At 36.2% G+C, this 27,800-nt stretch overlaps 1 protein-coding gene across 2 annotated transcripts in view; it reads right to left on the bottom strand.

Moving 5' to 3' along the window:
- Positions 1–27,800, bottom strand: part of luzp2 (leucine zipper protein 2) — a 157,170-nt gene that overhangs the window by 46,463 nt on the left and 82,907 nt on the right. For both annotated transcript variants that reach the window (XM_072380007.1, XM_072380008.1), the window contains exons 4-5: positions 24,398–24,479; positions 18,398–18,460 (exon numbers count right to left, since the gene is read on the bottom strand). In XM_072380007.1, the coding sequence (XP_072236108.1) occupies positions 18,398–18,460; positions 24,398–24,479 (145 nt within the window). The remainder of the gene's footprint in view (positions 1–18,397; positions 18,461–24,397; positions 24,480–27,800) is intronic.

The following is a 27,800-nucleotide window of genomic DNA, read 5'->3' as shown; positions in this document are numbered from 1 at the left end:
GATAAACTTTGCATTCTGAATTGTTCGGACATTTCGCCAGAACCTTATCTGTTATTTACAACTGTCCTTAACATTCAGTCTTTGGATAAAAGTGTTAATTATGCAATGTAGCAACATCTGGAGGTGCAAAGTGGATGAGTGTGGCTGTCTTGTTGTGTAATTGGTGCAGGGAACATATAATAAAATGTTTTTTTCACTAGAAAAATGTATTATACTACTTAAAGTGCTTACAATGATATAATAGGTCTCACATGGAAATTAAATTAATTCTCAGCATTAATAAAGACAAATTACATCTTGAATCTTTTTTCAGTTTCACTCAGTTTAAGGGTTGTGCTGACATTTTCTCCAGCTGTCCTCACCATGTAAATTATACTGGATCTCACCGAAAACTGAGCAGTATGTCTACAAGTTACATTAAACACCAGAAAAGAATAAAGATGTTTGTGTCAATATAACCGAAACATTCTGATCAAGCTGACACTTGTTGTAACTCCCGTTTTGACGGCAAACTGATTAAGTTAACAGTAGACAAGATCCAGTACAAAAACCGCTCTACAAGTTGTCTGCACATCATTTCTGCAAATTCACATCAGCATTAAATAAAAGTCACAATACACATGCAATATTTGAAGTTCCTATGAGATAGCACAGCACATCGACAAGTCCTTACAAAGTCATAGGTTTTTCTCTACAATCACCTTTAAGGCTGTGGTTGTGTAACGGTGGCAGATGGGAGAAGTTGAAAATAGCACCAGCCTCATGTGTTTCATTGGAACAATGACTTCACATTCAAGTTTTTATTGCACTTACAATATCAATGGTTGATTGCCAGCTCATTATGTTTCACTTCATCTGGCTTTGTTGTCTCCATCGTCAGCTTTTTGCTGACTGCTGTGTTTGTGTGTCCCGAATCAGATGGAGAGGAGAAGTTGTTGCTCTTGACCACAAATATGATCTAAAATATTGCAGTTTGTTCCTGTTCATTTACCTCAAGCACCCTGAAAAAATGCCCAAGCACTGTTCTTGATAATGTCAGATAAAACTATGGCAAAGGAAAGCTAGGACAGGCCTGTTATTCATCTATGTTTCAAAGCAGTTGGTTGGACACCTGAATGGGTTCCCATCAGATAAATGGATTTAGCTATTCATCGCAAAGACGTGTAAACATTAGACATGTATGCTGATACTGTTATGCCTGTGGTGTCTTAATGGCCAAAACTGTGACTGTACCCTGAAATACCAAAACTGGTATATGCATTAAAAGATCTGCACTGGTAAGTCTCTGATGACAGCACTGATTATAGCCTCATATAGCTCTAAAGATACTGGACTAGTAGATGACAAACTGATAGAATAAAATCATTCACACCCACATCTATTATTCAAATGATAAATTTAAGGATTTAACTGCAAAGAAAAACAAGCTATTCAGAGAAAAACAAGCTCCCTGATGTGCAGCATGCCACTGGACCTATTAACAGTTTTCATTGAAAGTTTTCATTGAGCTTCAGATCTTGTCAAACTGAAAGAAAAATAATCGTAAATCAAATTACCTCCTTTTCAACAATGTTTTTCAGGTGCTATGCAGTGAAACTTTTTACCTAACACATCACAGATGTAGTAGAGGAAAGAAACATGTCTCTATCATCTAGAGATTCCCAGATAATGTGACCTAAATCATATGGAAAATGGCAACGACAGTCACACTGAGCTAAGATTCTATTTTTGATGATCCTGTAATTTACCAGGAAATGAAGTGATGTGTCATAAATTAACTCTTTTCAAATTTTCCTTTTCATTTCATGCATGACCAGTGTAGCCGTTTTTCTCCATTACAGTGATGTTGCTAGAGTCTTCATGACATATGCACTTATATAGGATTAGATCACATTCATCTTTTTTAATCAAGTGAAAATTGCCTGACACATCCAATGCCGCACATTAGTGTACCCCTGTTGCATCAGAATAATAATTTGGGATTACTTGTAGTACTTTCCAAGATCTTCTATTGTAACAATAAGTTTAAATTTTCTAGCCCAAAACGATTTTCTGAAGTCTTGACACTGTCCCATGGTGTGAACCCAGTTTGAAATTGAACGTCATGTGAAGCCATAGGGTTTGTCAAAACAGCCTATAGCTACAATAACCTCAGAAAAAAAGTGTCTTTTTCTGAGCATCTGAAAAACAATATATGCAGTCACAGCCTAGACCATCTACTTTAGCACAGTTGAATACCAAAGAAAGACTGGTTGCTTATCTAGAAGCTGAGGGGCAGAAATAAATAACCATGGTGGATTGCCAGGAACAAAGCAAAGCTGCTAGGTGACAGCATGGCACCAGTCCTCAGAACACACGAAGCCTGCCTTTACCTCCTTAAAAAAGTTTCTGAAATTTGAGGTCAGCACCAGTTCCAATGAGGTCAGAGAAAGAATTTAGTCTCAAGTACAACACAATGTTCAGAGTGACACAAATTTAATCCCACTTGTAAAATAAAATCAAAGACTTATGCATAAATGTAGGAGTTGTCAGCAGGTGGCTGAGCCTCTCAGACGCTCTCGACATGGCAAATGAGAAAGCTGGAGTTTTCACTTGAAGCTGACGCAAAACTCCGAAGTATCTCCTTGATGGCAGGGGTAAGTTTGCCGCTGATTGTTTCTCCTCTTTTAGTGTGAAGTTGAAGGGCTCCGATGAGTCATTGCTCAATGCATATTTTGATGCCTTGCAAATTACATCTGTGTCCCTGGCTTACATAAACTGTAGTTTCAGTCAGAGGTCATGCTTTGTAAATAGAGAGATCTGAAGAGACATCTCAGGTAAAGAAGCATATATCAGCCATTTTAATAGCATATTAAAGAGGTACAGTATAAGATATTAAGAGGTATAACCATTTAAATGTTATATATATGTAACCCAGCTGTACAGAAAAGGAGTAACACTTAATATGAGCTAAAAGATCTGCATCTGTGGATTTCAGGACATCCACACATCCATTCTGACTGTGACAACTGCAAAGAATAGAGAGAATAAAAAAAAAGTGCAGCACTCTGGCAGAGTTGGAAGGAAATAAAGATTTAATACAAGTTGTCCTCAAGATCCCTTAGTATGAGCTACTGAGCCAACATAAAATGGTTTTACCTGCCAATCCAGATTTCAAAACTGACAACCTATGACAGAATTACTGTACTTTGTGTTCTGAATATTTTCTACCCTTTTTCTTCTGAAAGACTTTGCTGGTTTTGCTCATAGTGTCTTAATGTCACAATGTATTAATTCACTCTATGAGAAGCAGTCTCTCAGTTTAATCATGACTAACCACCTCTGCAGCTTCGCAAGCTATCTGTTTTAAATTCTAATTAAAAAAGCAACATAACAGAGTGTAGAGTAGGTCACAAAGTTACTCATCCTGACGTCATCTATTGCTTAAGTGGTTCTGCTAATAATGAATCAACAAACAACTGTGCCAGAAAACATCTCCAGCACAATACAACACCCTGTGCGACAGATGATAAAGTTTGCTGCTTAGCCCTGACCACAAAGACATTGTGTTACAAATCTACTACAGGCAACATCAGCACTGTTGACAGCATCAACAACCCACAGACTTTTCCACTTGGCCACTATTTAATATTTCAGTTCTCTTCTCTTTTGGCAGCCATCCTGAAAATTTAAATTTTAGAATATTCTCAGCATTTTTCAGAGTTGCAGTACTGCTGACATAGACAGATGGCAAATGACAAACTACTCATGAGCAGAAATTTGAATGAATACAAAACTGACTGATTTGAACAGTGGAACAAAGAACTCCCTTCCTCAGCTTTGAATTTAGAACCCACTTATGTATTTCCCCTAAATGAATGTGTCAATGCTTTTTGTCTTTCTCCTGAGTACATTTTGACTCTTTCACTTATGCTGTGCAGCAGGAAGCTGCTACATTAGGGAAGACACCAGAATTAGCAGTTCTTTAAAAGGAATATGTTACTAGTTGGTTGATATGAATAAGCAAACAATAAGGTGCAGATGCAGTTTTTCACCCCAGTTGCCATAGTAAAGCAACCTCTCAAAACTATGATAACTATTATCCCACATTTTCCTGCCTAAAGGCCTATGGGCCTCGTGGATGTACAAAAAGGTTACATATGCCTATATCATCGCACATTTCAGCATTTATTAAAATAAACGTGTGCGTGACGATACACATTCGTGCACATTTCCACTTAAACAGTTGTGCAAATGTGCAAACAGTCCCACAAGCTTTTGTCTTGGCATTTCCTACCTGAAATGTGGTTATTCTATTAATTTAAACAGCAGATGTATAAGGGTTTAACTGAGTCACCTGAGAGCTAATGTTAGCTGAAGCAACAGTTGGAAATGAGATTATATTTTTTTCATATGGGCTTTCTTAATTAAAGAAATATGTGCTTACTATGATGCTAATGTTATTATGACAGAGGATATTTAATGTTGGTTATAGATTATCTGTTTGTATTCAAGCATCATGACACTTGATTCAACTTTTTTCCTGCTATTTACATGTTTGCTTCTCTTCTACTCCCTGTGCTCACATATATAGCATATCAGTACATCAAAACAGCCAATTAAGCTGGTCTCATTCATATATTTTTCTTCTGTCACATAGCTTAATGGTTCTGAACTTGGTACAAAAAGAGCCAATTAAGACAAAGTGTCAACTTTCTGTTACTCAAAGGGCATTTCAAAGCTGCTGTTCATCTTTGATAAAATACATACATTATAACCACTGGATGAGAAGATCAAATCCAATCCAAAGAAGTTAAAGACAACATCTGTGGATTGATTTTGGGTTTACATATGCTGTGATGAAGAAATAAAGTTAGAACCAAACGTTTGTCTCAAAGGTTTTCACGGTTCACAGGTGTTTCAGCTGTGGGGTAGAGATTTTGCCCTGGCGGGTGTATAAATCACCAAGTTGGAAAGATGATGTTTGTCACCTCTTTTTACGCCGTACAATAATGCATTTTTAATTTGTTGTTACCTGTGTGAGAAAAAGGACTTTGTGGGGTAATAGATTTTAAAAGTGTACATTTTGAGTCTCAGATTCAATGTTGACTTGAGATCCCTCAGTGCAAGACTTTGAGTTACAATCCGTGTGCATTTTCTGGCACCTGTCAACAGCGATAGAGAAACTCATTTGCTGTGAAGTGTACAATTTCTGATGAAAATTTGGAAATTTTGAAGTTCTGGATTCCCATCCCTGAGCTTAAAGTTGGCATATATTTTTAACCAATTTTTTTTCAAAAGACAACTTATGTCCCAGAGTAAATTATTCATTCCCTTCAAATAATTGCAAATATCTGTTACAGTATGAATAATTTTGCTCTGTGTGTTCAGCAATGAACGAGTTCCTTCACTGTGGGAGTGCACCGCCAGCTGCTTGAGAAGCGGGGGCACTTTGATGGTCCCCTATCCTCTCTTATTTAACTCTGCTCTACTCAGATGGACTCGTGGTGTGGTGGCGTTTCCCAGGCACCAGACAGACTTCCCAGTTTGTGTCTCTGTGTCAAGTCTGCTTTTACTGAACTAAATTAGATTTTTATGTGTAAAATAACAGTCACCCTCTCTCCATGTGCCGTCAGCTCCGTTTGCCTACACCTGCTCCTGTCAGCCACACTGCAAAATCACCCTCTGTGTCCACATTAATGTCAGACCACTTTTTTCCCTTTTAAATTTCGGCAGCTGTGCGTTTCTTTGAGTTGGCCACATTAAGTGCGATGATGACAGTCAATATATTTTTCCTGGCTCTCTCCTCTGTGGTTCACACTTTCATGTCACACTCGGTGAGGTTCCTCTTGTGCTTTGCAGCAGGATTTTCCAATGTTGAAAGGACGGACAATAGGTGACAGGAGGGGGGTATGCCATTGGCACTTTGTAATGTTTTTTGGGGGTAGCGAAGGTGCTACCTGTCACATGCGCCCAGGTTCAAGGCCATTTAGACTTATAAGAGAAAGGTGTGCAGGATCAGGTGATTGTAATGTTTTATACATGTGAATATTTCATGGTATACATCATTTTCTGACACTGCCCTCTTTCAGCATTAGAACTGCACAGTCTTTGAAACATTAGGCCCCTAATGTCCCTACCACCTTATCAGTAATATTGGGAAAAAACATGCAGGATTTTTAGTAGCTGTATTTCACACCAAACCATAATCCTTATCGAGTAGCAAGCAAATGTCAGTAAAAATAATGATTGAAAAAAAAGATCATTCAAAGAAACTGTTTCAGTGTCCAATATTCGTTCACAGTAAATGTATCCCTCAGAAAAGCTAATTTCTCTCTTTTTGCAGATTTATTCTTTTCTGTTCCTCTTTATATTTCATGATGTGTCTGGAAAGTAGCTCCCTTAATCAACTATGGTGAGTTAGACCCTTGTCAAGGAACTTCAGAATCATTTCAGCTCTGGGTCTTTTGCATTTGCACCAAAGTCTAAAATTTTACAATCCTCCCTCGGCTGCTGCTTTGGTCGCACAGCAGCCAACAAAGCAAACCAGGAGGTGCACCTCAGCTGATGGACTAAAAATCTGTTATGTTACACATCTAGGAGTTATACAGGTTTTTGTTTGTTTGTGGTTTAGAATGTAGCTGCTGTGAAAAAAATGATAGATTTTACAAACTACTGTTGATATTAAACTGAGACAGAGAAGCGAAACTAAGGAATACTCAACTTTTTAAAAATTTTAGAGCTGCAAATACTACCCTGAAGTTACTCTGGGCAAAACCACCTCCCTCATCCTAAAAGCTTGGATAAGGGCAACGGGACTTCTTTTTCTTGATTCTTTTCAACAATTTTACTTCTTATCTAAAAACGCTCAATTACAGCTGAACAACCTTTTCAGATGAGAGGTGAAATGTTTTTAGACTAAGAAATAGAAGTCCTTCTGCCCTTTTTCAAGCTCTTAAGATTATCATGGCATAGATGACTGAGAATCTACACCCATAATATTACCTCCCTACCAGCATTATTCTCAGGGCGGAAATATCTCACTTTAACCACTTACCCTGCAGTGGAAACGAAGGGGATCGAGGAAAAGCCCCCTCAAAAAAACTTAGTTCCTTGAAAACTTTAGTGTAACAAACAGTAGTGTCTTTACCTAAGTCTCAGGGATCAATGTTTGGCAACTTATGTCACTATATATTTCAACCTTGAAAATACAGACTTGTTTGTTGGTGGATAAACTAGCAATGCCGTAGTCCAGCAGCTGGGTGGAGTAACTAGTCTTAACAATGTTTTCAAGACCCCCCCCTTGTCCTGTCCAGCATTATGGCAGCAGAATTGTGATCTGAATACCTTTTATGCCAAACAGATTTGCTTTGCCAAGGGAAGCTTTATAAATGTAAAGCTCCCCTTGATGCCCATCAACCACCCATTTATTTATTTTTGTTTACATTATATAACATGTAATAGAGCCGAACCGGACCGGGGGACAAGGAAAGAAGAAGAGGAAACAGAACAAAAATAAAAAAATTGAAAACAATGTTTCCAACACTGACTGAGGAAAGGAAATAATGTGTTAATCCTCTGACTCACATCAACTGCCACTGTACTGAATGCAAAGCTGCCAGGTAAAGTGAAGTGAGAGCTTTTTATGATAAAATCAGAGATTCATTGACAAGTTTTCAGGGTTTCACTCTGAACTCAGTGGAGGGGGAATCAATTCTGTGCATGGAGAATGCTAAAGTCAGAGCTGTTCTGCTGCTGAAATGACCACAGTGTCATGAACTGAAATCACTTGCTCAATGAATAAAGAATGGATGAAATACAAAAGCATTTTGTGATTGAGAAACAAGACACACGTCTGACACTGAAAGAGCAGATTGAATAGGCTCACGTGTCTTTATTTGCTCAGTTCTGATTTTTTTTAACATGCTGAAAGTAGTTTTATTTTACCAATCAAAACTTTAATAATTTATCTTTGGCTTACTGGCACCTTTAATTTAATACTCAATAGATTTTCTAGTTTCTTTCTAAACTAAAACTCTGAACTTGTTTGAAAGGAATCAAAACAGGTTTCAAATGTGTTAACTGGTGACACCTCTGACGTGTGTCTGGTAGATGTTTGTTTGTCAAACTTTTCACTTTTATTGTGTTTAGACTAAATAACCTCTGAAACATTCTAGTTAAACTTATAATTACAGGAGAACGTGGAGTTATTTTTCAAAAGAATATCTCCTTTATCAAATGTTGAGGGCCACATACTTTCACCAACACGATAAAAACAAAATTAACAACATCTTTTCTCAGGGTGATGAAGAAAAGTAAGTTCATACATTAATAGCTTCTAAGCTGGTCTACGGAAATACCTTATCAGGACAGTCGAATGGCATGGTCAAAAACCTTGCTGTTTCAAAATGCTGCAGTGACAGTTCTGATGAGAATTGGCAGAAGAGGTTAATTTTAGTTTTTCTTCACTTGCTATCTATAAAATCAAGAACAGATAATTAAACGTAATTCTCCTTAAATATATAGATTTGATTTTATTCTTTTAGAAAATCTGTTGCTCTAAGCCAGTGTTTCTCAATTCCGGTCCTCATGACCCACTGCCCTGCACGTTTTCGATGTTTCCCTCCTCCACCACACCTGATTCCAATGATCAGCTCATCATCAAGCTCTGCAGTGGCCTGATAAGGAGCCATTCAGGGCAGTGGGTCATGAGGACCGGAATTGAGAAACACTGCTCTAAGCAATCCATTCTGTGGTGCTTTACTTAAAGGGGAACTCAGTAGAGTCGCCCCAGTAGAGTGCCTGTGTAGAAATCCCTCCTATAGCCGCAAGTAGCCACATAACAGCACATATGTGTTAACAGAACAATAGTACACTAAGTTCATTCTTTCGTCTTAATGTATTGGTGAAATAAAGACAGATAATGCCTTATTTAAAGGCTGCATTGTCTTTGCCCCGTTCACTCCGTTATATGGATCGCGAGTTATCTAAATAGCTTCCGAAGGACGCCGACTTTTGCCAAACTGTTCTCGGTGAGTAGATAAACATATAGAAATAAAGTCTAGGTTTAAAAATACCAGAGTTCCCCTTTAATAAAGTTGTGCTCTTGTGTCCCCAAGATAATTCAAACAAATTACATAGTGAATAAGAATTACTTCTCAAGTCAAGATTTTTAAATGCAACCTTATCCCAGGAGAAAAGAATATTTTTTTCTTACTCTAAAATCGTTTTTAGAGTAAGAGAGTTGTGAAACATGTTAAGCAAGATTGGATGATGATTAGTATTTTTCACAAGAGTAATAAATTAGGCATTTACTGCAAAGAAGAGTAACCACTTTTTCTACTTTATATCCCTATTTTTTTGTGGTTGTTTATTCATTTGTTCTTCTGTGCTCAAAGAAAAATCACTTTAAAATGCAAAAAAAAGTGACTTTGATTTTTAGCCTTTAACACTCAGTGACACTTGAGCTTATGGTTTCAATAAGCTGTTCTTCTAAAGTAAAACATAACAAACAAAATATCAAACATCTAATAACTTCAGTCGTTTTATCTACTTTGTCATCTTCTAAATACAAATTGATACCGTCTTCATTTTCTGCCTTCTTTAGTTTCTGTTTATCTTTATTTTTTGTTGGCTGATGCGACTATCACAGAGACATCCACTAAATGCCCCAGAGCAAGAGTTTTTTCCTGCCATTTAGCCAGTGAAATTACATCAAAAGGACACAAAAGGAAGAGGACAATGACGAGAAGCCATTTTAGACGAGAAAAAATCTCTGCATCAGCGGCATGTAGCTGAGTGTGTGGCAAAACGGTCAATTACAGAGCTCTGTGAGAACCTGATGAGTCCCAGCAGGATCCAAGTCAGCCTGTAAAACATTCACCCTCCAATATTCTTACAATAAACCCTGAAAACAAATCACTGATAATGACTTGACAGTGAAATGCGACAGTACTGCGATTAGTGACACCATGACACAGTTCACAGTGATGTGCAACATGAAAGCGCATTTCAAAAGCTAATACTGGTGTAAACAAAGGATCGTGTTTGCTGTAAGGATGCTCCTGTCAGCTTTGTCAGGAATTAGTCGACATGTCACATGACAAAATCACAGTTCTCAGAACAAAGAAATAATACAGTGTTTCTGACATGCACAACAAGCTTTAATGATGATGAAACTGAAGTGGTGCCTGCAGTGCTTGTTACATTTATCTAGGTGGCCTTAAACCTTCCATGAAGCCATATGTTAAAAAAGAAAAAGAAAGAACAAAAAACTGTAAAATTGGATCATGATGCTAGATAAGAAAAACGTAAATTCGATGGTGAAAATGAGTTTTTTTTTTTTTTTTTAAAGTGAGGCCTTTATCTAATTTCAAATCTTTTTAAAAGTCTTTTAATTTCTTTTAAATAATGATCATTGCTTTTATCGGAATTAGTGTAATGCTTTGATGTCAGCTAGGTGTCTCTCTCATTGCTGCACTTCTTTCAGAAAGCTGTATCTTGTCTTATAACACAAACGTACAGGTGTATTACATCACTCCTGTATTTGTATCCCTTCACTGGCTCCCCATACTTTTTAGGAAAAATATCAAGCTTCCATTGTTGACCAATAGAACCTCACCTGGGTAGCTGATTTGTTCCCCTCTGATCTTACAACCTGGCATGTAGCCTTTCAGAAGTCAAGCTTTACGCAGAGAGGTTGACCGGGCCTTTGCAGTGACAATATAACCTCGAAGTTATGGAAACCAGAGATATATACGGAGAGGCTGCACTGCTTGACATTTTCTACATCAACAGCGTTGCAACATTGACCGTGGTAACTTATTAGAGCTCTCAGTAGCTCTCAGAAGGAATGAACGGGGGAAAGATGTCACACTACTGAAACCAGGTTGAGTGGGTAATTAGAGTACTACTGTGAATTGATATATTCACTCCACATTTTACTATATTCAAATGACTGTCCAATAAAGCACTATAGCACCATACCATTGTTTTAAATCTCTCTTTGTATACTATTTTAAATTGTATCAAACCCTGAGTCACTGTGTGTCATGAGAATATTTTACTGTTGATTTTGCTTATTGCTTGTTATTGTTGATTGTAAATGTCTGTTTTCTCGGTCTGTCCTTTGATAATATAAAAGTAGTAACAGCAGACTGTTTAATTTGTATTTTTGTTTATTTTTTCTTGCTAATGGTGAACAATGAAAAAATTAGCATTATATTTTATAAAAGATATCCCTTTTACCATATTAACTACGAAAAACATATAAAAGTAATTTTTGACAATCAGTTTTAACCTTCCCTATTACAAAAAGTATTTTTAAACCACTTATGTATTTCATTTACTGTAAAATAACACTGATAAACACTCCATTGAGCATCTCATGTGACCATTGCTTAACTTCTAAATAAAGACAAATTCTTCTTTTGCACGCTAGAAACTCTAGCATATAGAGACCAAATATAATGTGAAATGTAAAACTTCCCCTGTTTTAGTCCTATCTGTAGTTTACTCTAAGAAAACTTTATGATCCATCTCTAACCTCTAACTAACCTGTTTTCAAGTCTCTAGTAAATGTAGGCCTAATTTCTATTTCCTGTCTTTTATCCTGTACAAGAGTCCTTTTTTTGTCATTGTCATTTTCATTACTTTTATTTATTTAAATTTTTTTTTAAAAAGCTTTTGACTTTCACAATTATTTGGGTTGCCTTAATTTTTATTATATTTGATACATAGGGCATTGGTCAATGTCAGTTTTTTTTACATGTGTTTTTCTCAACTTGACCAAAACTAAAATTTGAAGTATATTTTAGAAAATCTAACACTTAACATAGAAGATTTTATACTTTCATAGCCACAAGGTCAGTCTTCCACAGTTCTGCATGACTGAGCAAGGGCTTGTAATTGTAAATCAGGTGAAAATTGACTCAAAAACTGTTTAAAAAAAGAAACCAATTTTGACATGATTTGTTTTTACATGTTTTCCTCCTCTAGTCAACAATTTCTTTCAATGCAGGTTTAAACTATGTCAACACAACAAAAACAACATGGCCTTTAAGTGAATGATGCATTGATATAAAAATGAATAAACTATTGAAAATGTATTTCTGATATCCAGAGCAATTACCATCCCATAAAGCTGTGCTTCCTGCTTTAGTGTTGTTACGGCCCTTTAGGTGTCTTTCAGGGTCTTGTGTGGATGTGTATCTTTATTTCTCCTCAGATCCTGACTGGAGCACTGGACTGTGATTAGTGCAACTCAGTGCACCTGGCCGGCGTTCTGTGAGTTAGTTATTAAAAGCTCTGTCCCTTTCCAGCAGTGTATTTTGGGTTCTGTTGGCATTGCCTTTTGTTTTTTAAGTTTTGCACCATTCAACACACTGGCAGCACATTTTCCATGTACAACATCACTGCATTACTGACAACTGATTGCCACTCCTCACAGTTACTCTTTTGCACATATTCAGTTTAGTTTTGGATTTGGATTACTTTAATAAATTAATTCTGTAAACCATAAAACCGTGTGCTTCCTCCTTTTTGATGCGACTTTTGAGCCAGGTCGTGTCAGTGTAAAAATGGGGACCTTTGCATTTTCCATATCACTTCAGTGAAACGGAAAACAAAGTTTGTCCACAGTTCTGAGCATTGGAATTTTGGAAACTCCAAAATCCTGAGAAAAAGGAAATCATCAAATAACCCGTGTTCACATTAAAAATGCAACATACGCTAACCATTTGTCCAACAGCTGCTACAGCTGTCCACACAATGTAGATAAGATCTGCTATAAATGTAAAAACAGACCAATCTTCTATTCAGTATTTTCATGCAAGATCTGTACTGCTCTTTCATTGAGATGGATCATAAAGTTTTCTTAGAGTGAACTACAGATAGGAGTAAATTACTAAAGCACTGGCATTTTTTATACGGTACTGGATCCTAGTGCCTTTATAACTGCAACTCTTAAATAGTCAATTGCAGACAGTACATAATAACCATATAAAATACACTGAAAATAATGGCACCACTCTAGATGTTGGCAGCCTGTTCCAGTAGCTCTGGGCATACTGCGTCTTTCTTTTCATCTTTTTTTCTATGAAAACATAGATTTCTGAAAAAAAAATTCTCTGCTGGTTTGGATACTTTGCTGCTGGAAGTGCTTCTGCTGGTAACTTTGGCAATTTTTTACATCTGTTATGATGCACCACCATGGCAACAGGATAGTTGTTAACCTGTTGGAGCAGCTAACTGAGCTTTCCAAAGCCTATGTAACACCTGGAATAAGACCTCAAATTCAGATGAGTTGAAGGGGAGACGTCTCTTCCCATCTCTTCCCTTCTCTTCATGGGCAGTGTGAGATCACTAGCAGATAAATGGACACAGTTGGAAACCTGATGAGGACACCTCATCTACTCAGCTTTAAGTCTATATGGGCAGACGGATACTGCAGATAGAAATATAGCAATAAAGGAGGAGGATCACAGTGTTTTCTAACAAAAGATGGTGTAATCTTGGACATGTCACTGAAAAAGGAACGTCTCTGCTACACCCCAGATGTTGAACTTTTTGCTGTGAGTTCCTGTCCGTGTTGTGTACTGATAGAGTTCACCCCTAAGTTACTCACCAATACTGCATGTTCACTCATCAGCTAAGTTGTTACCAAACTAAAGAACAGGAAAAAAAGTGTGCTGCATTTAAAAACTGAGGATACAACAGAATACCAAAACTATAATATAACACAGAACCCTGCACTATGTGAACTGCAGCTTTTTTTGTTTTTTTACACCTGTAGTTCATACGGTGCAGGGTTCTGTTATAAACATATATTTCTAAAGCACATCTGCTTCACCACTGACCACAATTAAAAATATGTATCTTTTTGGTGTTGCGGCCAGGTCTCTGTTTAAAAAGGGGTTGCTAGCCTTATAGAAATTGCTGATTCAGTTTATTGCAAAGCAGTTTGAGTGACATTTCAAATAGTCTGATAAAATAGAGACTAATATCATCCTTGATAAAATAGAGACTAATATCATTAGAGTATTTAATAAAATAAAATAAGTAACTAGTTATGTAATCAGTTTATTCCTGTCCTGTATGCCAAAGCTGGATATCAAACTTCCAAGCACTTTAAAGTAATGCCACTATGGAAGTGCCATTCCATCCTCTATTGAAAAACAGGGGGTGACACCTCTAATTACAAAAAAGTAGATTTTAGAAGCCATTTAGATATCTGCAATATTTACTTTTTGATTTTTTTTTCCTCATGATTTTATGGTCTCAATTGCTAGTTTCACATTTTGATTCAATATGTTTGAGATTGTAAATGATGGTCCTCTTTAAAGTGAAAAGACAAAAAAAAGCAGGGTGTGGTTTAGGATTGAGAGACCTTGTCATTGACAAACTGCCAGTTGATGGTTGTGTGTCTTGCCTGCAGATCTTCAGTTAGCGAAGATTCTGTTCCAAATACCAAGATGACAACATCCTGAAAGGCCAAACTCAATGATATTCCCCGAAACAATGACCAATGTGACTATAGCTACACCAATGGCATTCACCCATTAAGAGTGAATTTATAAATTTGGTTTGATCTGCTTCAGTTATTTTTTTTGTATTTCAACTATTCCTGATGGAAAATATAACATTTTTTCAATTAATTCTGAGTCACGCACAAGTGTACAAGATACAAAGATATGTTGCTGATAGTTCCCTGTATGTAAAGACAACTTAAATGTCAACATGGCACAGATGTCAAAGAAATTCCCTGACTTCTATTGACCTCAGCTGATCCCTCCTGTATCTGACTGTAAAGGCTCTTAGATCTGCAGAGCCATTATCCGAGATATGTGGGTCTGTAACAGTGAAAGCAAACTTCAAAATGTTATCAGAGAGAGACTGGTGAGGGAAGCAGTGGGTTTATGAAATGATTTTGCATTCTGTGACACTGCTTTATGTCTCCTCCCTGTACCCGGTGTGAATCTGTGTAAATACAACACTGTCAGTTATTGTGTAAAAGAATTTGACTTTTTCTTTACCAAAGACTACTTATTTGTCAAGTCACTTCAATTACAACTCAGTTAACTCTAATTCAAGTCTAACAGTTGGCAGAGCCATTTGCCAGCTCTTTGTTTTGGCAAGAGTAATGTGTACATTTTACGGCTGGCTCATGGTAATGAGCCTTAGCAGGAGGGCTGGGATCACAACATGTGAAAACATAAAGTTATACAGAAGTTGCACCGACTGGGAGTACTATTATAAAATGTTCATGCTTTTTATTCACTGTCTCTGGATTTATTTTACATCCAAATCAAAATGTTGTTTAGGGGTAAAGGAATCTTTACATTGCAAGGTCTATCCTGGCCTTCTTTACGGGTCATTTAGTCAGTTAAACTCATTTGCTGCACAGTATTGCAGACATGCACATGCACCTGCTGTGAAAATCACTTGATTGATTACAGTAGGGTCTCTACATTTACCTCTGATTACCCCCTGCAGAGAGGCATGCAAGAGCAAATTCCACGCATTTCATTCAGACATTCTTTTAGTCTGCTGCCTCTGACATTACTTTCAAAGAGCATTAATAAACAAGCATATATTCAGCCTTAAAACCTTTACATATAAACCATATCTATTTCTTCAGCGGATTTCAGTGATGGTAGTTAAGGTCAGAATATGGAGCTGTCAAGAAAGGCTCGCTTAATTTTAAACCAATAAACTGTGTAACAAAATGAGACACATGAAAGGTAGATGTTACAACGTGGCTCAGGAGTGAAGATCCATTTTTCAACAATATGAGTAGAAATCAAGGCTGGATATTCATTTATAGATTTTGCTGACTATGCAGTATCACTGAAATTTATCAGCCTCCTGTGCTTCTATATGGCGCTTGAGCTTTTGGTTCTGAATGTACCGAACAGGTAATTAGGAAACACATTTATCAAAGGAAAGACGATGTTCTCAGTCAAATACATCACTGAACCTTATTAAATAATTTTACAGAATACTGTGTAAAGACCAAGTGGTATACTTAAATCAACTTAATCAACAGTCCCTTAGAGTTTCACAAGGATTTTTGGGTTTGGGGCAGCTGAAAATGCTTATGGCAGCTTTTCTAACATACTTTAATGCATGTTAAAATTTAATTCAAATGGAGGAAGAAAGAAAAATTGTGAGACAATTTCTGACATTCAGTTAAAAGTTTTAAGTCTAGTGAATTAGCTTTTTTTATTTTGTTGAATAAGTGCTTTCGGGGGAGTTTTACACAATGCAGTAACCTGTTTTTGCAGCACAAACTCACAATAAAAATAGCATGATTAAAATATGACCTAATGCGGAAGGCTATTTGTGGATCATAATGGCAATTTTGTTCTCTTTTGTAGACATAATGGAACACAAAAAATAAAACATTGAGCTAGTTTAAAAGCCCAGTTACATAAAATGTGGCAGTAAAAGTAGATTGAATTTGCGTAGCACTTTTCTAGTCTTGTTGACCACTCATAGTAGTACACTGAACGAGCCACATTCACCGATTCACACTCACTGAGTGCCTTTCTCTGTCACAAACCAATGACAGAAGGGTCAAAGTGAGGCTCAGCCTCTTGTCTCGGGATATTTTGACATAAGGACTGGAGAAATCAGGGATCTGTCTCATCAAATGCAGTAAAATAAAAAAAAATTACTTCATCACCTTCAAGTAAATAAGATGGACAAAAATGCAAAGCTTGATTCAATCTGTGTAAGACTACAGTGATTGGTGGAACTGATTAAATCATTCCACTTCATGAGCTTCGTCTCTTCTTCCCTGCTGTTGATGGCATGGTCCTTTTGGCACAGTGCTGGCAGCTGTTGATCAATGTTACATATATTGTAACACCATGTCAATATGTTTCAGCTGTTCTATAGTTCCAGAGGTCAAAAACTCCACATTAGGAGTAACACACAGTTCATGTGTTGGTGGGAAATTATACACAAAATACTGAACATAATTATTGTTGAATATTACCATTGATTCATCCTGTTGTTACACTCAAGATGATGAAAATGAAAGAATTTTACCAACCGGCAGGAGGCAAAGCAGAAAGATGAACCTGCTGCTTCCTTTTTCATCTGCTGCTCTATTTTCAACATGATCATTTAATAAATTAACAGAAACCTGCACTGTGGCAGGTACTTCTTCAAACAGCTTGACAGCAGTGATATGATTTTATTATGTCATTGTTTGTTCCTCCATTTGAGGCGCTTCATCATGTTACCAAAACAGAGTTTAATCAGAACTGGTCTCAATTAATATGAACATCTGATGAAAATCATTTTTCATAGCATAGTTTTCAGAATCAGTTCATCATCATTTATCTTTTAATGCTGAGTGCTTATTGCAATTAAAAACAATCTACTGTACTGTATAAACCCTCCATTTTTTTATTTAAAGAGAAAACACTAACAGCTGCTATGCATAGTTGTTTATTACATATATTTTTTGCTCTTGTCTTAAAGTCAATACAGTATTTTTTTGTTTGAAATTTATTTAGCTGCAATTCATAGCTGCATTCCATTATAAGTAAAAAATATATATAACCTGTTTCATGTCATTTGGTTACAAGCTTTTTCCAAGATTATGCACTGAATTGTAAAAAAGATTTTCCATATCTCTAAATTTCAGTAACATCAATTAAATGGATGTATTGCATGATTTACTTTCATTTAGTAAATTACTGATCTTTTTAGTTTTGAGTTTTATATCGGTATGTTCTGTCCTTTCTTCATTTAACAGATAAACCACTCTTAATAGAAAACAAAAATGAAAAAAATAATAATGGAGGCGTTCAACTTATAAGGTGTAAACATCTTTAAAGGCAGCTGCTGTCGATGTAGCCGTGGAACACTTAATGGGCCGAGGTTGTTTTGATTTCTTTTGTAGGTGTATTTTCTCCACTTTATTTGATCCCTCAGATAACAAGCTGAGTGGCAGACACTGTGGTGTCACAGACTTTCAGTTCAATTACAGTGACATTTGTTTGCTGAACTTTTTCTTCAGCTGTCTAACACAAGAGCAGCGACTAGCAGATCTTTTTGTCAGACCATTGGAATCAAAGGCGTAAAAGCCATGCAGAGGCAGAAGAGAAGGAGCCAAATTTTCAGCCAGCAAAAGCTACAGCACTCGTGATTGCAACCATGTTCCAGTATTTAAAAAGAAGCTGATAAAATACACATTCATGCCAGTGTATGTCCACCTTTGAGTGAAAGCAACCAGCTACAGCCATGCTCCCTGGGTTTGTCAAAAAGCATTTGGCGGACTCAGAAAATCATTAAATAGACTGGAGGTGAATGATGGGTAAATAATAGTAAATTCCACCACTATGGTTTAATTCATGAACGTCTATTGCAATTCAAGGTAGACTTGGATGATACTTTGATGACTCACCTCTTGCTGTAAATCCTTGATGATTTTGGTCTTTTTCTCCATTTCCACTTTCAGATATTTAATCTGAGGACAGAAAATGCAAAAAAGGCAAATATTAAAATGGAAAATCCAACTGTATCGGTGTGTTTTCTTTTTTTTTTTTTTATATCAGTGAGCATGTTTAAGAAAAGTTAACCCAAATAAAAAAAAATCTGAAAAATTCTCATGAAAACAAACAAACGTACAAAACTGTTACCTTTATTTTTATTTTAGACTTTTAGATTTTTCATATTTTTTCTCATTAACTTTATTTGATTTCTTAATATTTGAGACAGGAGAAATGTGGGGCTTTTAATTAGGTAAAAATGTTAACATAATTAAGAAACATAAACCATTTTCAAAAGTTGCTGTAATCATAACTACGATTAAAAAAAAGACTGACTGCAGAGGACCTTCTACTTGTCCACAAATGGGTAAGAAAATCATTGAAATGTTTAAAAACGATGTTTCTCAAATAATGATTTGAAAAGATTTCCAATTTCTCACTGTACAAAGGAAATTATCTTTCAGAGATTCAAAGAATCTGGCCTATGATCTCCGATCCCTAATTCTACACTGTATGAAGATTTATCCTTCATCAATAAATAATAGAACCACATGGACAAATTCAACTAGAAGTCTTACGGTACGGAAACCTTAATTTAACCTTGTACAGAGGCAGCATCGACTTCTATGGGCTACGAGGCATCTGGGATAGACAATCACACAGTGACTTGTACTGTGGACAAATCAATCAATATACCAAATATTTCTAAAAAAAAATACTGTAGAACAATGCAAAACCACATTCTGCACACATTCCAAAAGCATGACTGAGGGAAGTCAAGTCAAGTCAACTTTATTTGTATCGCACATTTCATGTACAAAACAATTCAAAGTGCTTTACAAAAATAAAAGCATTGCAGCGGGAAGTGGAAGAAGCATTAGAAATATATAAAAGAATATAAAGAGAAACAAATAAAATAATTAATATGATTAAAAAAAAGCAACAGTCTAGATAAATTAAGAGATTCATTGCAGATTTCATGCATAGACACATGAGAAAAGAAATGTTTTTAAACTAGATTTAAAAATGTCTACATTTTGTGACAGTTTAATCTCAACTGGCAGTTTGTTTCACTTGTTTGCAGCATAACAGTTAAATGCTGCTTCTCCGTGTTTAGTCTGGACTCTGGACTGAACCAGCTGACCTGAGTTCTTGGATCTAAGAGCTCTGCTGGGTTTATATTCTCTGAACATATCGCAGATGTATTTTGGGCCTGAACCGTTAGGCTTTTAAAATCTATTCTGTGACTGACTGGAAGCTAGTGCAAAGTTTCTAAAACTGGTGTGATGTGTTCAGATCTCTTAGCCTTGGTTAAAACTTGGGGGCGGCAGGACTGGCCAGCCTGCAGTCCTGACTTGTCACAAATGAAGAATGTGTGGAGAGTTTTAAAAATGAAACAACAATCCAGTACTGTTTCACTCTCTAAAGGCGTGTTTACATAAAAAATGTGATGAAATAATATTCAAAACACTTTTTCTTAAAACCAGATTGTCTTCAGTGTTGTGAAAAGGAACGTTACGGTTACAAAGTGGTTAAAGCTTAAAGGTCTAACATCAAAGGTCATAGTCAATCACTGTCACTGCTCCCGGTTTAAAATAGAGAGAAATGGGACCATTGAAGAGAAAAGAAATAACGTTATGATTTAACATATAGTTGGCTAATTGGACATTTGAAATAGCTACTTTACAATGACTTGAGTGTACCATATATCAGCACAAGCAAAGAAAAAAAAAACGTGTCAACCTTTGATTTATCATCTTTAATTCACCTAGAATGAGCAATTTCAGTAAATTTACATCAAGGCACTATAACTAAGACTCTCACCATAAATGAACACAGTTCTTTATAACCCGGCACAGAGACCCTTTGCCGCAATGACATTTTAAACAGTTTATTACTGTTCCGATAGCCACCCATAAAGGCTTAAAGGCTTTTTAACTCTGATAAAAACGCTGTCACACATGATATTTCTCTCGTGTCTTGAAAAGTTAGTGCAGCATAACAAGTGTCTGGTAATGTTTAATGGCAGACTCTGATTGTGACTCTGACTGTAATTTCCGCACATTTGATAGACCGACACATTCATTCCAACAATGAGCAATTCCTATTTTCCGCTGTGTGCATCATTTAACATGCTCTATGCCTATCATATCAGAGGGATTTCTTTGTTTATGGCAATCTTTTTATCATGGGCTCAGCAAGTCTTGCTGGTCTGTGGTGTGTGTCTGCTTGATGCAGTCACTTGGAGGTTCAAATACCTGCAGATGGCAAACTTCTGCCATGGGCAATCGTATATCTAAAGGAATTAGTCTGGTGTGGGTGTTAGAGTAAGATAGATAGGTCAAGGTTTGGTCTATTTCTGTTTATCCGTTCTAAAGAAGTATTTTTTCTAGCATTGCGTGTCCTTCAGAGAGGTGATCAAGATAGTCCTGGGGACAAAAGGGAAAAGATTCATGGGGCTGATGACCTAATGCCAGGTATAGACCCCAGGGAATGGTAAACAAAGTCTCGCCAGTTGACACACATCCCCAAGCAAGGCATGATAACATCAATGTTCATGTTTGTGCTTTTCAGTGTCTGCCGCAGCCTGAAGGAATGGTTAAAGAAAAACAACTGAAAAATAAATATAGAAATATAACATTAAACTGCAATTCACTTGTGTTTTTCATTAAAAGGAGTAATAAATATAGAATTACCAGTTTAGTGTTGAACACACAGTTAGAAGACTATAGCTTTCAATAATACATTTTATGCCTGTTTAAAGAGTGAAATTAAGTGGGAAAAGCATTGCATCTGAGGACAGAAAATGCAATTTTTTTTTTCTTTATGTGTTTATGAGTAGGACTAAATATTGTTTTAACTCAGGTTATTCTAATTGAAACCATATGTTAGTCATAAAATATTGTGCCAATTAAGATGATTAGACAGTTTTAATATTCAAACTGCTGTCTACATCCATGACTGCGGCTTTGTAGGAGTACACTCAGACATACACTAAGTCCATCTGACACTGACGGGAATGTATTTAATTTTTCAAGAACAAAGCACAAATTAATATTTGACCTTGTAGTGGGGCTAAATGAAAAGTCACGTGACAATCAAAGTCATTTCAGTTGAATGAAACATGAATGTCTCAACAAGATTTTAAAGATAATCTTTATGATATCATAGAAGCTTGCTGAGTTTCAACTGGGAAGGAGTTCTGAATCAAACACCTAATCAGGCTGAGTGGTGCTATATATCCAGTCTAACACTGCAAGGAGTGCAGAGCCATATGTATAGGGAAGACTGAATAAACCTCTACAAAAGTACATGATACAACACAGGACAGTCAGCTCCCCAGGTCAACACTCTGCCCACCTGAATTTAAAGTATAAGGGATACCCTTTTGAGGACAGTAATATATACACTCTGCACAGAAAACATAGCTGTTTTAAGAGAGCTGTGATAGAAGCCATATATACTTTCTGGCCAAATTGCACCATTGATAGTCTTGATAATGACTTTAGCCTTTATAATGATAAGCTTAAACTATGTCACAAAGTTCTATCTTGTATAGAAATAAATAGATCTTATATTGATGATATAAGATCTATGATATAAGTTGAAAAGTTGTCAGCTGTGTAAAGTCTCCTCAAGCACATCCTCAAGATTGTCAATCCAGTTAAGGTCTGGACACTATGGTGGCCAATCAATGTGTGGGAATGATATCTCATGCTCCCTGGACATTTCTTTCACAAACTAAGTCAAATGAATCTAAGTATTGTCATCATGGAATTTTGGTATGTTAACCTGATAAAACAATCTTTCTACAGAGGTGTTGGTGTTGGCACCACATGTCCAAAACTTTTTAAACATATTTTGCACCATGATTGTGAATCTTCACATCTTACATTATGACCAGGTGGGTAAATTACATATTTTCATGAAACTAACAATCCAACAAGAGGTTGCATACCTGGGATTAAGTTGGAACCTGAAAAGGTGTAATTGCTTTCTGCATGAATAACAGAGAATCTACAAAGACATCTAATAACATTTGACTCAAAACCAAAAAATGCTGGTTTCATAGTGACACTAAAGAAAAGATCACAACATCAGAACATAGCTGAAGTTGCATCCTATGGGCAGCATGAATATTTGAAACATATAGCAAAGCAGTTAATACAAATGAAACAAAAAAGTTCCAACTTCCTGTACAAACAGAAGCTTAAAGGGCCACCCCACCGACTTTCCAAAACCAGTCAGTCAACTACAAAGACCTGATCAAGCCTCACCTACTATTTCCTGTTGAAATTCAATTTTTCAAATGGATGCATAATTAGTTCATTTGTCCGAGTGCAGGAGGACTCACAAAATGACACGCTCTGAAATACCATAATGAATATCCACAGAACTATTTTTTTTTTCCGCTTTTGGGTTAAATGGTGTTTAAATGTTCTATTATACATGATAGATCAAATTAAACAATAAAACACCGATTCCTCTTTCATGACAGACTTTTTGACTTGGACTACTGTTATTGGCAAATTTCAGTATGGATAAAAATGGTGAACCAACCAGCAGAGAGACATTGCCATCAAGAGTGTCTGAACTTGAATATCTTTGGATTATTTAAATGTCATAGCACAAAAACGCACAAGTATATTAATGGTGGCTGCCTTCAAGTTTACTGTCAAGGTTTACTGGAGGCACTAAAATGAATGTAGACATTTTGGATGCTATGTCTATGTGATGCATGATGTCTAATGACAGCCAGCAAACATTTTATAGATAAATAATCAGCAAATAAAATGCTATGCAAGTGATAGATAGATAGATAGATAGATAGATAGATAGATAGATAGATAGATAGATAGATAGATAGATAGATAGATAGATAGATAGATAGATAGATATTAGAAATTGAATAGTCAATATAACAATATTTAATAAATATAACTGAACACAAATATCAGGCTCAAACCATAAAACCCAGAAACAGGGATTAGTCACGGCACTAAGGAAGGAATGTCACTTGAAATGTTATTATGCTATTGTCTGACAGTGTCCTTGATTTGATTGCTGGGTGTAATGTCACGATGCACATTGAATGATGTGACGACGCATAAGAAGTCAGGGCAAGCTTTTTAAAAAAAATTATATGATGATATATGGCGATGAAACATGACGAATTACATTTTTTTTTGTTAAATATTTCCCTATAGAATGTTTATAGAAGGTAAAAAAAAGACTGGAAAAGAACCTTATACTAAAAAGAATCAGCCAGAGGAACTTGTTGCAGCTAATTAGATCAGTGAAATGATTGATAAAAACAGCACCTTAGAGAGGCAGAGTCTTGGAAATGGAAATGTAGATGTGGGAGAAAAAAATGATGGTTATGACAATGCACTGCACTCTGAGTGCATTTATTCATACAGACACATATTATATATTTCTTAAATGCGCAAGTGTTTACAATCCATCTTGTTCCAGCTCCAAATGTTGTATACAAATAAATAATGTCAAACATTGTAACTGTAATTGTTTCGTCTCTATTGATAATTGCTTAATAACTGTGTATAAAACACATGCTTTAGTTTCAAAGATCATTAGACTACATTTGAAGTGCCTGGAGCTGAAACTTCTAAATCTGTCGATCAACAGAAAGTTAATACGCAGCTATTTCAATCCGTTAATTATGCCAAACGTTCACTTGTTCCAGCAAAATTAATTTAACTTTTTGTTTATTTTTTGTATTATTTAATTTAATGGATTCTACACTCCTGATTTAAAAAAAAAAACAGGCTGTTGCGAGATTGAGGCAAGAGCTGTCTGTTTTGCCATGAAGGTGGATAACTAAGGCGACTGTGTGACAGGTGACAGGGCTGGTTAGAGGAGCCCGAAGGCTCACGGTGAGGTCAGCTTTCTCTTACCGTGGCCTGCTGCTTCTCCGCTTTCTCATTTGCCTCATCCAGCTGCTTCTGCAAGGCTGCCTGGAGGGACTTCATCTCCTCTCTGTCAAGTAGGAGGGAAGTGAGAAACACCCTGTTAGCACATCTGCCTCAGACTCTCTGAGGCCTTCAGCACTCTGCCACAGAATAGTTTTCTTAGTGCAAGCATACCTCCGTTTGTAAGCCAAACTGATTTCTGTAATAAAACTTTCACTTTACTGGATAGTGTCTTTAATGTCTTTTTTATAATAAAAGCAGAAGTAAGGCTAAGATATAAACTAATATCACATGATATCATCTAACGGATGATATCATGTGTTTTATACATCTAACAGATGAAATCATGTGTTTTATACATCTAACCGATGATATCATGTGTTTTATACATCTAACAGATGAAATCATGTGTTTTTTACATCTAACACATGATATCATGTATTTTATACATCTAACTGATGACATGTATTGACAAATACAATGAATCTTCAAAAAGTTGATTTCAGCACAACTGTCTATACATACATAACAACATATAAATTTGTAAACCATCGTTTGAATTAGTATTATGTTTCCAGAATCAAGAGCATATTTTGTCAAGAATTTCGTTTACTTGTCCTCTTCGAGAAAGATTACTGCAATATCTGAAAAGTATTTGGTGAACCTCTGAAGTTAAAAGGATATTTCAGTTTTTTTTTTTTTAAATGGTTGTGTGTAGTACTTAAGTGTTGTGAGTGTTTCCAGCAGTAAACAGCAGTCTCAATTCTTTCATTTTAGAGAATCAGAAGGATCCCCAGGGGGGAAGCTAATGCCAAAAGCAACTCAAACTAAGGACCATCAAAAATAGAATTTTTTTCTTTTATGCTATTGAAAACAACTCAAACCTAAAAAAATGTATAGTACATGAGACCTCTCACCTCACTTTCCGAAAAAAAAAAGAAGTTCCTTCAAACTGACAACAAGCAGCGATGTAAAAGTATTGTTTATATGTTTAAACCTTGTTTACACCTCAACACATCAAAACTGGTTGATTTTGGTCTCAGTTGTTATTCTTCATTGTAGTCAAAAATGTATCTTATTCTGTTTTCTCTTAGAAAATAATTTCAACCCTTATAAGGATTAGATATAGTCAAGTCTTCTGATGAACAATTTATCTTCAACATAATGCACAGTCTTGATAACACATGTACATCCGTATGTAATAAAAGGAAATGGCTGCTAGGTTCTAGGTGATTTAGATGCATGAAAATTACACAGTGTGTCATCCTTGTTGTACTACGCAGTATTTAAACATTCAACAGTGATTTCATGCCTGTTGGATGAAGACTGGTCCTACATTCATTACTCGTTTAACACGAATGTTAAATGTTATGCATAGTAATGCAGAGGCTATTTCGGTACTGTTTGATTCTACTGTGCACAGATAACAGCAATGTAAAATTAATTATAAATAAAGGAGCCAAGTGATGTGGTCAGCGCTTTGAAAAATGTTTGTTGAAATCACATCACATGAAGCAGCTTTCTTCTAAGAAACTGTCTGTTTACTATTTCTAAGCATGGCTGCAAATTCAAAAGTATGAGACAGAGGCCACAGTCAAGCGGTGTTGTGGTGTAGACACTACAGCAACACACAGTGTTAGTGTGAAAGGATCTCACTGCTTGACGGCCACATATCTTACATTTTATATGCCAGTGATCTTGTCTCTTAGCATAAGTTCAGCCTAGCAAACATTTTTCTTCACAGCAACCAGCCAACCACCCGTTTTGGCATTTCATTTATAATCCTATCTCCTGCATCCAAGACACGGAAACATTTTGCTGCAGAAATGAGATCACAACTGTCCAAACTGACAGAAAAGGGCAAGAAAAGTATGAGCCATACCTTGAGGGCCAAGAGAGTGAGCACACAACACATGAGTACTAATGTTTTGGCAGCAGCTTAAATCACATGTGATGGAATTGTTTGTATTTTGAAACCATAAAAAGCAACATTTTAACTGTGTATATCTGCTCTGTTGGTAAACATTTTTGTTGCATTCCAGTTTGTGGCAATTTTTTTTTCAGACAGCAATCAAATCTCTGCTAAGAGTTGTCAAAAATAAATGACTTGCAATGAATCACCTGTCTGTATCCACCATGATGGAGTCAACTTGTAATCTCACTTGGCAGCCACGGAACTCCGAATGTGGATTAATAACACTCTGAAAAAACTGTGGCTCACAAAATGCTAGGTAGGCAACACTGAGGCAAGCTGCTGCTTTATCGTTTTTAGCTTGATGACATGTGAGACCTGCCGCAGACTTGTGATGGGCTATTGATTGGCTATCACGATACTGCTCACAAGAGACTGGACTTCAATCAGGCTGACATTTCAGAGAGTGTGTGAGGCCACAAATGACTCCTAATCAAGAACAGACTCATTACACACAACGTTAATCAGACGATTCTCACTGATAGAGCACTTTCGATAAACCCTTTTTTCAGCCTGCTTGCAAAAGAATTAAGCACTACGTCACAGACGGTTTATGTGCTTTTGAACAAATGGAAGACAGGCCCATTATTTCTAAATATACAAGGATGATTTATCATTGAATTATGCATTATCCACCTGCCTTTTTCTGTAAAAACATAAAAAAAAACTGGACAACACCAGCATCAGTAACAGTAAATATTTAAAGGCCTGAAAAGCTTATTTTCTCAGTCAGATTGTCTCTAAAAATACAGAAAAACAAATTTAAGACACACATTTCGAACAAAAATAGAATAGGTTTTGATTATTCACCAGTGAGATTTTTGTTTCCCAAGCAAGGGTTTTAATCTACAAATGTGATATCAAACTAATTAGAGAACACCCACAGTGTCCTAAGAATGACTCATGTTTAAAACTGACAATACTGTCAATGTTTAATGTGAGAAGTTTGGCATTGAAAGGCCTGACACATTGGATGATTTGTTTCAGAGCCAAGCTAAAAAGTTCTCTGTAGATATTGGTAAGAAAGGGAAAAAACAAAGACTTAGCAGGTCAAATGAGGCAACTTTAACTAATTAAATTAATCCAAGGAACTTTTTAAAGAGCTAAGAGACTCATTCTATCCTTAGTCTTTTGCATTTTCACTAAGTCTGAGATACAGATTAGATAAGGCAAACTTTAAAGTCCATTGCAGTATGACTGTCTTTCCACACTGTAGTGTTGGGGCTTCTGTGCTGGTCAGCTGCCAACAAAGCAGTCAAACTAGTCGTATTACTCAAAATCTGGTCATTTTACAAATTTCTACAGGCTGGGGATGTTTTTATTTGAATCTCTGAACATTACAGCTGTAGAAAAATCATGGAATTACGTTGTATTGCTCGGATTCACAACTAATTAATGCATTTGAATGTTATGTGA

Source organism: Leuresthes tenuis, unplaced genomic scaffold, assembly GCF_036924035.1.
Source record: "Leuresthes tenuis unplaced genomic scaffold, fLeuTen1.0.hap1 SCAF_2, whole genome shotgun sequence".
NCBI classification, from domain to species: domain Eukaryota; kingdom Metazoa; phylum Chordata; class Actinopteri; order Atheriniformes; family Atherinopsidae; genus Leuresthes; species Leuresthes tenuis.
Note: the sequence above shows the minus strand (reverse complement) of the source record. Positions and strands in the feature narration are given on the sequence as shown.